Source organism: Sceloporus occidentalis, unplaced genomic scaffold, assembly GCF_023333645.1.
Source record: "Sceloporus occidentalis isolate IW3139 unplaced genomic scaffold, rSceOcc1.0.p SCAF_3, whole genome shotgun sequence".
NCBI classification, from domain to species: domain Eukaryota; kingdom Metazoa; phylum Chordata; class Lepidosauria; order Squamata; family Phrynosomatidae; genus Sceloporus; species Sceloporus occidentalis.
Window position 1 is genome coordinate 126337030 of NW_028316983.1, and position 13496 is coordinate 126350525.

The following is a 13496-nucleotide window of genomic DNA, read 5'->3' on the forward strand; positions in this document are numbered from 1 at the left end:
CAACAGACTGGATATGGATCCAATGGATCCAGCTCAATCCCATGGCAAAGGGAGCCTTAATGCTGGTCAAAATGACCCATTCACTGCCATTTTTCATGGAAACACCAGGGCAAACCCTGGCAGAACAGATAGTCCCACATAACCCTTATCTTACTCCTCTGTTGCTGCTAATGAGAAGCCCCTTGTTGCCATGCCTGATGTGGAAACGGGGAGCCTGGCTGCAACCATGTGGCCAGGAATCCCATTTCCACATCAAATGGTGACAGAGGGACAGGGAGAGGGGCTTCTCACTAGCAGAAACAGTAAAGTAAGGGGCACATGGTGGTAGTGGGTTTGTGGCATGGGGAATGGGCAGGCGTGTAAACACCGATCCATCCCCGAGCCAGCTTAGGGACTGATTTGGGTTGGGACCCAGGCCAGGATAACACTATCCTGGACTGTCTGCTCGGGGCCTATTCTTTTTCAAATTTGTCTTTATATAAAAAAGTAGCCAACAAGTGAAATTCTGGTCCCATTTTAATCTCTGTTCCTAAGATTTTTGTTAATATATTATGAACCTGACTCCAATATTTCCTTGCCTTAGTACAAGTCCACCAGCAGTAACCTCTGGCATTTCCAGCATTTATTCTCTTTATTTTTATACATTCCTGTTTTATTTATCTACTGTAAGGTACAAATTATAGTGCGTTTTATAGTAATTTTCCTTCAGATCCTGGGAGACCGTGTATTTTTCCCCTTATATGCAAGTTCTTTCCCAACGAGTCAACTGTATTGGGAGTTCCAAGTTCATTGCCCATGTAATCATGGGATTTTCCATTACTTCCTCTCAATTCCATGATCAGCAAAATTTTATACAAGTTTGCTATAATTCAGTTCTCTTCCACGCACAAAATCTTTTCTATATCCTTTTTCTTCACATCACATGCTATGGATTTTGAATCCATATATCTCTCATAGATTTCTATACAGTGGTACCACTGGACCTTGAATCCTTCTGCATTCAATTTATCCTGTGATTTGATCAAATATTTACCATCTTGTTTTTTTTTAACAGATCTTCATAAGTAAGCCATTTCCCATCTACTGTCATCTCCTTCTTGTGAAAAGTTTCTAATCATGATATCCAAAGGGTAGAATATTGACTATCAAGAGGTTATCCTACATATGTTTTTCCACAGTCTCAGAAGAGCCCTTCTTACACAATGATTGTTGGATTCTTTCTATCTTTTATTTATCGTAACCTAGATATGCAGGCCAGCTTTCTAATTCTATAAGTCTTCTATTTTTGAGGTTGAGCACTCTTTTATCCAAGAAAGACAGCATGCATAATATACTTTAAAGTTTGGATCCCTAAACCTCAACTTTCTTTAACATCCTGCAAAGTCTTTGGTCTTACCCAGCTTACCTGAACAGAGGGATGTTTTTATGCCAATTTTTAATTGGCAAATCTATTGTTAATATAGGAATCATTTGAAATAAAATAATATTTTTGGTAACACTGTCATCTTGATAGTCAATATTCTACCCAACAGAGACAGATTCATCTTGATCCAGTTTTCGATTTCTTTCTTTTTTTTGACCCCATAAAGGTAAAGGTGGATGTAGTCCCTTGACATGAATATCTAGTTGTAACCAACTGTAGGGGGTGCTGCTGATCTCCGTTACTAAGCCAAAGGCCCAGCGTTGTCTGAGGACTGCTCTGGTGGTCATGTGGCCAGCATAACTGCACTGAACGCTGTTACCTCACACCAAAGTGATACCTATTTATGTACTTATAGAATCATAGAACTGTAGAGTTGGAATTTGCATGCTTTCGAACTGCTAGGTTGGCAGAAGCTGAGGCTAGTGACAGGGGCTCACCCCATCATGCAGCACTCGGCCCTTGAACTGCCAAACTTCCAATCTTCCAATCGTCAGAATTGTCATCTTAACCAATAAGCCACCGCATGCCCATTTAACTCCACACTTTCTTATATTTGTTCTCATAATGTTCTGGGGTTTTGTTTTATTTCTTGTAATAATCACACCCAAATATTTTACTTTCTTCTCAGATTTTATTCCTGTTTTTTCTATACAGTTCTTGTCCATCAGTTGACACATTTTTAGAAATGACTGATTTTTCTTTGTTGATTTTATATCCTGATATTTCTCAAAATTCATTATATGATTCTAATACCATTTCAATGCTTTCTATTAGATTTGATAGTGTGATTACCAACTCATCACTTCTATTCTTAAGTGTGTCTGACTCTATATAGTCATATTTCAGACAGTGTAACTGAGACAAGGAAAGTTAAAAAAGGAACTATAACTGAGATTGTTCTCATTTTGATTTTTATGAATTTCAGAAACATACCTAGTAGGCAAATCTAAGAAGCAGTGGTAAGCAGCATGCATAAGAGAGAGAAACAGAAAGAGAATGAGAGTGTAAACTGCTGCTTTTGACACTTTTCATTATATGAATCCTGTCATATCAATAATTAGTAACATTATGATTATTTGATTAGGTTAGCATTACCCCATGACTAGAAAAGCCATTTGGGTTCATATGAAAAAATATAAAAACTCTATGTGCTCTTACAGGAGGATTTGAGATCTCTTAGGCTTTCTTGGGATGCTCACTTTTGACAGGATTGTAAGGTAGCACAGTAGTATCCGTTGAGTGAGGTGTTTTTGCTCAGACTGCAATGTCTCCCATACCAATTCTCCTTCTCCGGTGGGTGAAATGACGCCAATTTTTTTGGCACCGAAGTGGCACAGTGATAATGCATCCATCTCATGACACATCATCTGCCCTCACTTTCCTGCTCAATGGTACTCATGGATGATACCATTTCCAAGTAATAAGATACTACAGGAAACATGTGGAAGCATTAAGTATCTGGCCTGCAGTTACACAATTAAAACATGAAAAATGGAAAGTACATAAAACTGGCCTTGCATCCACCTAATGATAGATTAACAAAGCAGTTTCCCCTGTTCTTGCACAAATAACCACACTTGCATATCACTTACTATAGCAGCTTTCACATGCTCGTCCTAGTGTCACGTTCTGTGCCTGAACTCCTGCACCATTTACCACTCCTGGCTTGACGCTGTTTACACTTATCTGGTTGGGATTTGGCTTGTTACTTATAAAACAAAAACAAAATAAAGAAGGAAAATTAGTTTACAGTAACAGTCACCATTCTGATGATATATCAGACAAGGTAAGTAAAGCTTAGATATCTCCCATTTCTAATGCTTATAACAAAAAATAGCTTCATCAGCCAGGAAAGAATGTTTTCATACTCAGTTCCTCTTATTTTATTCTAATCAACTCTATCAGGGATGTAGCAATTGGGGAAACTAGGGAATCCACACCTGCTGCAGGAAAATGAACTTTGAATTTCTTAACCCAAAGGATTTGTGCTGGGACCCCTGAGAGAATCAGTAAGCTAAAGAAAGGGTGATGATAAGGAGATGAAAACATGAGAGCAGAGGAGAGGAAAAACAGAAGAAGGGCTTTTGTTGTGTGGAAACTGGGTTTTGAAAAATTCAGAAATTGTTTCCTTCTTTTCAAAAAAAGGGATGGAAAGAGAGTACAGTTGTCCCTCACTTTCTGTGGACTTGAGAGTCCGCGGTCTTGCTCTTCATGGAAGGGATAAGCAGGGAAGGAGAAAATAGAGGCACGTGCCCCTGCGCGACCCCACATGCACACGTGCCATTATTTTCAATGGGACTCGATAGTTGTGAGTCACCATTTTATCTGGGGTGTCCAGAATGGATCCCTTGAGAATTGGGAGGGACTACTGTATAATGGATGGGATTTTTTTAGCTTGATTTAGGTAAAGCTTTCAGTGTGGCAGGCTAAAAATAATATAAAGTAGTAAACACATTTAAACACAATATAAGACCTTCCTGACAGTAAGAGCAGTTCAACAGTGGAATATGCTGCCTTGGAGTGTAGTAGAGTTTCCTTCTTTGGAGGTTTTTAAACAGAGGCTGAATAGCCATCTGTCAGGGGTGCTTTGATTGTGTATTCCTATGTGACAGGGGGTCGGGCTGGATGGCCCTTATGGTCTTTTCCAGCTCTATGATTCTATGTTGCATCTGTGCAGCATCTGCATCACTGTTGAAAACTCCAATACATACGCTCCCATATGTTACACTTATTACATTCTGTGTGAAAATATATAGAAGTAATGAAAGGCACTTACTAATTAGGGATATATACTTGCTTTAGTTTGCTTTCTGCTTCTGCAGCTTTCAACCGTTTCTTAATATAAAAAGAAAAATAAAACAAATTAGAACTTCAATAAATTGAGAAATCCTTCCCTTCTTAACATGTACCACTAAAAACTATCTTAGTAAACAAGAAGTCAGTTCACCTCTTGGAAACAGGGGCTGCTGTTCATCCATTTTGTTAGCATCATGGATTTATTTAGTAGTTTATGAACACTACTAATCAGCAAAGCTGAAAGTATTAATCAATACATGAATGCAATTAATTCATAAATTAAGAAATACAGATTAAAATAATCAGTTTTAATCACTGATGGAGTTCTACAAAATAATTGTTACAAATGATTTATGTGTCACTTCATTTGGGTTAATTTATTTACAAGAGTCTTCCAGACGTTGGCATACACTTACATTTTCATAGCATAAGAAACTGCTGTTCAATATCTCCAAAAATATTACTACTGAAACAAATGTAGTGATCTATAGATTTACATGTCTGGATGCAAACAAACTCTTACAGTACGGCTAAGAAGTCTAGAGAAATTTCTTGTGTAGTTTCCAAAAGCCGTTCTTCAAATTAATGCATTTAACACTTTGTCCATGCTCCCAACCATGCCTGGTGCCCAACCTGGCTCCACTTCTCCTTCCATCTGTTGTGGTAGCCCTGATCACAGGGCAGCTCCCATGCATGCAAGCATTCTCTTAGTTTTTCCACCCTATCTATAAAGTGTGGCACCATCTTGCTCACTTTAACATTCTTGGCCCCAATCAATGCATATAATGGCAGATACAGCACAAGAAGGCAATGTTGTTGAGTCCAAACATTCAACAATCTTCTCAGTACTGCTACAGGGCAACCTCTGCCCCCAAGTCCACTGAATGCAGTTAAGTATCCTGCAGCACTAGTGGTTTTGTTCTTACCATCCCTGCACTGAATTATAACTTTCTGTGTTAAAAGAGATCAAGATGTCCAGCAGGTCAAGAATCAAATTGTTCTGGATATCAGGGAACATGTCAAATGAAGAGTATGTGAATAAAATGCTGCTTCAGCACTGGTTACCCCTAGCTAGACATCTTTATATCTGCCTCTGCTGTCCTGGCACTGCTCTAGGTTCCTGTATGATGAAGGAGACAGTTTAGTATCTTCAGGCTCTGGATTAATCCTCCTAGCCAGGAAGCACTATAAAAGAACTTATAGAGGATCTATGTTCTAGTTAAAAAGCAACCGTCTTCCTCAGCTGTGGTATTTTTTGAAATCCTTTTGTTCTCCTTTGGTCTTGACCCATGTTTTGGTTCTGGCTTGCTCCTCAATTATGCTGTCTAGTTTGCCCTTTGATTCTGATAACTAGCTTTGTTCTATTGTTCCTAGTTCACTGTCTCCTACTGGGTAGAAGGTGAGTAACTTTGTGTTGTCAGATGAGTGCTGTGCCATTCCTTCTAGGTTTTGCTTGGACCCACTGCTGCCTCTTCTCTTGTGGCCCTTGGCCACTTCAGAGCATACCTGCATACACAGGTTCCTCTGAACTGTGGCCCAGGTGGGTTTAGTTCTGTCTGTACTAGGGAGGTGATAGGAAGTAACAGATAGGCCGAAGTAAAAACTACAGACAGGCCAAAATAAAGCTACTTCAAGTCACTTTGGAAGTGTGCTGTTTTAATTATGCAAGCGTCCTAAGAGGCCGGAAGCTGTGCCTAAGCTATGTTCCAGTCCTAAGGTCTGGAGCGCAGCTTTGGCACAGCTTCTGGACTCTTAAGATGTGTGTGTCATTTAAAAAGCATACCTCCAATCTGATCTGAAGCAGCTTTATTTTGGCCTGTCTGTTTGGGCCCTATATTTGACCTAAGAACTGTGTATTTAAGCAAACACACCCCAGAAACTGATGAGCAACACTTGATTACCCTATACTAATAATTCCCTTAATATAAAGCTTAATTTTTATTCATCTTACAAAATTATCTATAGAGAAGGGTCTCAATCTCATGTCTGTGTCCTAAAAACCAAATGTTTGAATTTCTATTAGGAAGTGAGGTTTTATTGTTTATTGCTAGTGGCAGCAATTCTGGTTTTATATATAATGAAGCATTTCTAACCTTGGTCTCTAATGTTATTTAATATGGTGGTATGAAGTTCAATAGATCCAAGATTCTATGTTTCACACAGGGGAAATAACCTTGTTGCTTGTCACAAGTCCAAAGTCTCAAGTATATGCAAATAAACTAAGCCCCAATTTTTTAACATATAAATAGTCAGTACTGTCATTCAAGACAGTATAATTAATAACAATAATAATAATAATAATAAACTTATATTCCACCTTTTCCTTGCCGAATCAAGGCGGATTACAAGCAAAGGTAACAAAAAAATTCAGGTACAAAATACACCCCACCCGCCGGTCAATTAAATCACAGGAAATATAGTAACTATAAATTAATTATACAAAAAGTCAAAAATACATATTAAAGAATACAAAATACAAAAGATCTAAAATACATGGCATAGCATAATAATTCAGGATACATGACATAGCATAAAAATAACATAGCATAATAATCTAAATGACTATCCCCAACTCTCCCCTGGTAGCAAAACAACAATCAATTATCAATTACATAACTAAAATAGTTAAACTCTGGGCCAGTGCAACCAGGAGTTCCGGGGGCATTGGAGCCAGCATAAAATACTCTACCGCTCTCCTTCACATCCTTTTCTGGGCTGGTGCAACCAGGTGGTCCCGGGGTGGGGGTGGGGGGAGCCCAGGAGCCGGCATTTTTAAAGTGCCAACAGCTGCCTCAGATCTGCTGGGCTTCAGGTGGTCCGGGACAGGAGAATTGGGCAGGAGAAGACAGCCTCTGGTCTACAGTCCTTCTGAACACCACTGGGTTTAATCAAAACTCGCCCTCCTCACTGCCTCCGCTCTTCCCAGCCCAGATGGAATTAGGGGGCTGTCAGCTGGCGTCCTATCCTGTTCCTTTGGTGTCTCAGGCTGCTGCTACCAGGTGTTGTAGGCTGGAGAGAATAAGGGAGAAGCGCCTTTTGAGCCCTTCCTCCTTCAGTGTCTCAGGCTGCAACTGCCAGGTGTTGTAGGCCAATGAGACAGCATTTCCTGAGCCCTTCTGTAGAATCCACATGGACTGCGCTCTCTGTCCAGAGTCTAAGGACACCTTCTCTGCCTCCAGGATTTCAGTGGCCTTTTCTCCAAACAAGTCCTGCTGCTTTTTCTGCTTCTGCTCTTCTGCCTGGCTCAAGAGGAAGCCTTCGGCCAGGGCCACCGCCTGGGAACTGGTCTCTGCCCCACATTCCTTGACCCAGCTGGCCATCTCTGGAGGAAGGATGGCCAGGAACTGCTCCAGGATCACCAAGTCCAGCATCTGACTCTTGGTGTGCCTTTCTGGCTTCAGCCACTGATGGCAAAGACTGGAGAGTCAGCTGCAAATCCCTCGGGGCCCCTCAGCCTCCTCATAGCGAAACTGCCTGAAAGAATCATAGAATCATAGAGTTGGAAGAGACCGCAAGGGCCATCCAGTCCAACCCCCTGCCATGCAGGAAATCACAATCAAAGCATCCCCGACAGAGGGCCATCCAGCTTCTGCTTAAAGACCTCCAAAGAAGGAGACTCCACTACACTCCGAGGGAGTTTGTTCCACTGTCAAACAGCCCTTACTATCCGGAAGTTCCTCCTAATGTTGAGGTGGAATCTCTTTTCCTGCAGTTTGCATCCATTGTTCCGTGTTCTAGTCTCTGGAGCCGCAGAAAACAAGCTTGCTCCCTCCTCAACATGACATCCCTTCAAATATTTAAACAGGGCTATCATATCACATCTTAACCTTCTCTTCTCCAGGCTAAACATCCCCAGCTCCCTAAGTCGTTCCTCATAGGACATGGTTTCCAGACCTTTCACCATTTTAGTCGCCCTCCTTTGGACACGCTCCAGTTTCTCAATGTCTTTTTTTGAATTGTGGTGCCCAGAACTGGACACAGTATTTCAGGTGAGGCCTGATCAAAGGAGAATAGAGTGGCACTATTACTTCCCTTGATATTGATGCAGCCTAAAATTCGTGATGGCCTTGTTAGCTGCCGCATCGCACTGTTGACTCATGTTTAACTTGTGGTCTACTTGGACTCCTAGATCCCTTTCACATGAAGTCTCATTCGGCCAGGTGTCCCCCATCCTATACCTGTGGGTTTCATTTTTCCGCCGTAAGTACAGTACCTTACATTTCTCCCTGTTGAATTTCATTTTGTTAGCTTTAGCCCAGTTTTCTAGACTGTTCAGGTCATTTTGAATCTTGATCCTGTCCTCTGGGGTATTAGCTACTCCTCCTAATTTGGTGTCTTCTGCAAATTTGATAAGTATGCCCCCAATTTTGTCCTCCAAGTCATTGCTAAAGATGTTGAATAGCACTGGGCCCAGGACAGAGCCCTGTGGGACCCCACTGGTCACTTCTCTCCAGGATGAAAAGGAGCCATTTGTTGAGCACCCTTTGGCTTTGGTCAGTCAACCAATTACAAATCCATGTAACAGTTGCCTTGTCTAGCCCACATTCTACAAGCTTGTTTGCAAGAATATCATGGGGAACTTTGTCAAAGGCCTTACTGAAATCAAGATATACTATATCCACAGCATTCCCTTCATCTACCAAGCTGGTAATTTTATCAAAAAAAGAGATCAGGTTTGTCTGGCATGACGTCTTTCTCTGAAACCCATGTTGACTTTTGGTGATTATGGCATTGCTTTCTAGATGTTCACAGACTCCCTGTTTAATGATCTGCTCTAGAATCTTTCCTGGTATTGATGTCAGACTAACTGGATGATAATTGTTTGGATCCTTTTTTCCCCTTTTTGAAGATGGGGACAACGTTTGCCCTCCTCCAGGACTGATACTGACCCTCTGTTAAAGGGTCACTGCTGTTTTACATTCAAGACAGAAGGCCTTCTTACACTCAGCAATGTGGAACATACTTTTATCAAGCAAGAATACTTCAAAAATCCTCAGCAAATTTATTTAAATAGATTATACTCTGTTCTTTTCAGGCTATTAAGCAAAGAATTTAGATGAGTACAAGACTGTGAACAGTTATTTGACTCTAAGTCCCTGGCAGAGCTGTAGTGGAAAATTGTACAGAATACTTAAATCAAAAGAAAGGCACACTGAACATAATAGTTTTTTGTTTGTTAAGAATGAGAAGGATGACACACAGCTCTTCTGTATTTTTTCCACTTATGAACTAGACGGCTGATCCTGTTATCCAAAATCAGTCCAGTTCTCCATACGTTTCTGTATGTTATGAGGCATTTGCCATTCAAGTATTCCTCCCTCCCCCCAAAAAAGGAACACATTTATAATCATCCACTAAATCACCAGGCTGAATATATAGGATTAAAAAGACCCCTAAAAGACAAATCTCGGTTAGGAGTTTAAAACAACACAAGTTCTTTGAAGTCAATGCACTGCCTGGTTCTTACCTGTTGAACATAACGATCTGTTGTTTTCCACATATAGTAATACTCAATTATGCTGGTTAGAGATTTCCATGGAAGCTAAGAACACACAAAAATTGAGGTGACAAATCTACAAAATCATACCAGCAAAAGACTTGAATAAGAACATTTATTAGCACAAAAAGCTGTGGCTAAGCATTCCCAAACCAAGTCCCATGTTGTCAAGATTACAGAAACTTGAATGTATTGCTACCTTAAATTTAAACCTATGAGCTATTTATCAAAGCATTTTAAAGAGAAGCTTGCTAACAGAACATTTAGTGCAAGTCTGAAGTATTTTTTTATTGTAGACAATACACAGAATATACCATATATATTCGACTATAAGTCAATCTCATGTATAAGTCGAGAGCAAGTTTGGGGGTCAAAATTATGGATTTTGATATGACCCATGGATAAGTCAAGGGTAAAACTAAAATTTCTAGACTTATACATGAATATATACAGTATTTTGCTGCCTGAGGCAAGGACAACACCCATCTTCTCCAGATAAGATGAGCAGATTAGTAATTTTACTTCAGCACTGGTAATGGGATGTTCACCACTGTATCTGAGTGCTACAGTCTAGCTTAGCGGGCAGAAAACATGTGACGTGGACACAGAATTCTAGCCCTCAAGAACAGGGAAAGAACAGCTGATAAAGAATGACTAAAGGGATGCCTCTGTAACATATTGCCCCCTAAGGACGCCTTCCCACTCTGCCTAATACTAAGACTAGTACGGCCCTATAGCAAAACTAGTCTGTAACTTATTTAGTATCTGGTAAAACAGAAATATGTTAATTTTTTACGCAGAACAAAAAACCAAAAGAGTCAAAATTGAACCATATTTTGTCCATATTTTTAACTGGCCCCAAAACATTCATTTTAATAAAGTAACCAATAACACTGATTCTGATTATATTAGAAACTAGTACAGTAATAATAATAATAATAATAATTTATTTATTTGTTTATTTTTAGCCCGCCTTTCCCTGCAGATCGAGGCAGGTTACAGAAAAGATAAAAACACATTGTACACTAAGTCATAAAATTTCAGTCCCCAACTCATCACCAACATAAAAATAAAACACTTAATATCAAATTCAAAAAGACATTCAATTTTACAATTACAAAGTAAAATTAATTAAAACAGTTAAAAACATGGGCAGATGGACAGGTTGCTTACCTGTAACAGTATTTCTTCGAGTGGTCATCTGCGAATACATACAAATGGGTTTTACTGCGCCTGCGCAGTGCTGTTCGGAACCTTCTGGAATCACCGGGCAAAGTTTACTTTGCAACATATAGAAACTTTTTGGCGGTAACTCCGCCCACCCGTTATAAGGCCCCTGCCTTCCCGCTCTTTTCCCCAGTTCCGCAATTTTTCCACCAAGTAAGGCGATGGAAGAGCCAATCAGAGCAGGACACTGAGGGGACGGACGGGTGGGATTTGTATGTATTCGCAGATGACCACTCGAAGAAATACTGTTACAGGTAAGCAACCTGTCCTTCTTCTTCGTGGTCTCTGCGAATCATACAAATGGGTTTAGACTGACAAGCTTAGGTATGCGGCGGAGGGAGTGTCCTGAAACCAAAGCTATGATAAACCAAAGGCATATTTATTAGAACAATAAACACCTTGAACCATAAAAGAGTCAGCCCTTTTTTTTTTTTTTTTTTTTTAGATAGACAAACCAAACATAGCAATAACATTGCTAAACCTGAGAAGGGAACAAGAGGTCGTGCAAGACCAGTCCCATAGACATTGTGCACATCAACAATGGACCAATTGAAAACAGTGACATCTGTACATAAGTGCTGAAACACAAAACGCTCAGTAGTGCAATCAATGTAGCCCTGAAACCAACACAGCCCTCCCGAAAGCTGCGTCTCGGATGGCTCTGGTGTCCAACCTATAATGTTTTATAAAAGTCAGAGGTTGGGACCAGACAGCAGCCTTGCAGACATCCTCCAGGGGAATCCCTGATAGGAATGCAGAGGAAGTTGCCACCGACCTCGTAGAATGGGACCGAACCCTGCCGGGGAGAGACTTGCCCAAGATTTCATAGCAGAGGTGGATGGTACCAGCCACCCATTTAGACAACCTCTGCGCCGACACAGGCAATCCCTTCTTCGGTACCGAGTAGCATTGGAAAAGTCTCTCGGACCGACTGGAGGCAGCAGTTCTATCCAGGTAGAATGCCAGTGCTCTCCTGACATCAAGAGAATGTAGACGCCGCTCCTCCTCCGACGTCGGGTTCGACGCGAGCGTAGGCAGTACAATGTCCTGGCACATGTGGAAAGCGGACACTACCTTAGGCAAGAAGGTAATGTCCGTACGGAGAACCACCTTGTCCCTGTGGAATCTCAGAAAAGGCTGGTCCCTACGTAAGGCACAGAGTTCGCCCGCACGGCGGGCAGAGGTGATGGCCACAAGAAAGGCGGTTTTCCAAGTCAATAGTCTCAAGTCCGCTGTGGCCATCGGTTCAAAAGGCTTGGATTGGAGGGCGGACAGTACCGACTCCAAGCTCCAAGCCGGTGTCGGTATCGAGGCAGGAGGATAAAGGTTGGCACAACCCCTCAGGAACCCTTTCACCAAGGGATCCTTGAAGAAAGACACCCTCCCCCCGAACTGATATTTTGCGCAGATGGCAGAGAGATAACATTTGATGGATGCGAGGGAAAGCCCCCCATCCAAAAGTGCCATCAAAAACTCCAGTACCACTGGAGTGGATACCTGTGCAGGAGATAAGCCCTTTTGTTCAAGGAAGAGGCAAAACCTCCTCCATTTAAAGGCATAGGAACGCTGAGTAGAAGGTTTCCTCGCAGCCAGGATCACCGTCTTCACGGCGTCAGGGAGGGCGGTCAGGGTAGGATTCTCCAAGCCACCAGCGGTAAGCTGTCGATGTCCGGATGGAGGATCCGTCCGTCCCGTATCGACAGCAGGTCCGGGCGAGGTTCGAGACGAAGAAAGCACCTCTTGGAAAGGTGTAGAAGGGATGCGAACCAAGGCTGTCTCGGCCACCATGGCGTGATCAAGATCGCGTCCGTGTGGTCTAGCATCATCTTGGAGACCACCCTGATGATAAGAGGAAAGGGGGGAAAGGCATAAAGGAACTCCTCCGTCCACAGGAAGGCGAATGCGTCTCCGAGGGATCCGGTCATTGGCCTCCTGGAGCAGAACTGGGGACAATGGCTGTTCCAAGCGGTCGCGAAGATGTCGATCTGGGGGGTTCCCCACCTGTCGAACAAGACGCTGACCGTGTCCGGATGGAGTCTCCACTCGTGGCACACCGAGGACGATCTGCTCAGACGGTCTGCCAAGTCGTTGTCCTCTCCCGGCAGGTGGATTGCTTGAAGAAGAACCTGTCTCTGAATGCACCACTCCCAGATGCGGAGAGTAATCTCGAGGAGTGTGCTTGACTTGGTGCCACCCTGTTTGTTGATGTAATACATCACGGTGGTGTTGTCCGTCTTCAAGAGCACCACCTTGTCTGTCACAGCGGGTTCGAAGGCCCTCAGAGCCTTTTCGACTGCAAGCATCTCGAGGGCATTGATGTGAAGAAGACTGTCCGAGTCCGACCACTTGTCCTTTACGACTAGGTCGAGGAGGTGGGCGCCCCAGCCCTCTAGGGATGCGTCGGTTGTCAAGGTGACCTCTGGCTGCGGCTGGTGGAAGGGCATCCCGGCGCACACGTTGTGTTCGTCCAGCCACCAACCCAGGGAGGCGGCCACCGGTCTCGGTACCGTTAACCATCTGGACGGGGAATCCTCCATCGGAGAGAAGACCGAG

The 13496-nt window shown here is 42.4% G+C and overlaps 1 protein-coding gene across 2 annotated transcripts in view; it reads right to left on the bottom strand.

Annotated features, from left to right (window-relative positions):
- The window catches only part of LOC149316731 (metastasis-associated protein MTA1), a 103716-nt gene that overhangs the window by 47456 nt on the left and 42764 nt on the right, over positions 1-13496 (bottom strand). For both annotated transcript variants that reach the window (XM_089516129.1, XM_089516131.1), the window contains exons 10-12: positions 9687-9761; positions 4200-4258; positions 3016-3131 (exon numbers count right to left, since the gene is read on the bottom strand). In XM_089516129.1, coding sequence (XP_089372255.1) covers positions 3016-3131; positions 4200-4258; positions 9687-9761 — 250 coding nt within the window. The remainder of the gene's footprint in view (positions 1-3015; positions 3132-4199; positions 4259-9686; positions 9762-13496) is intronic.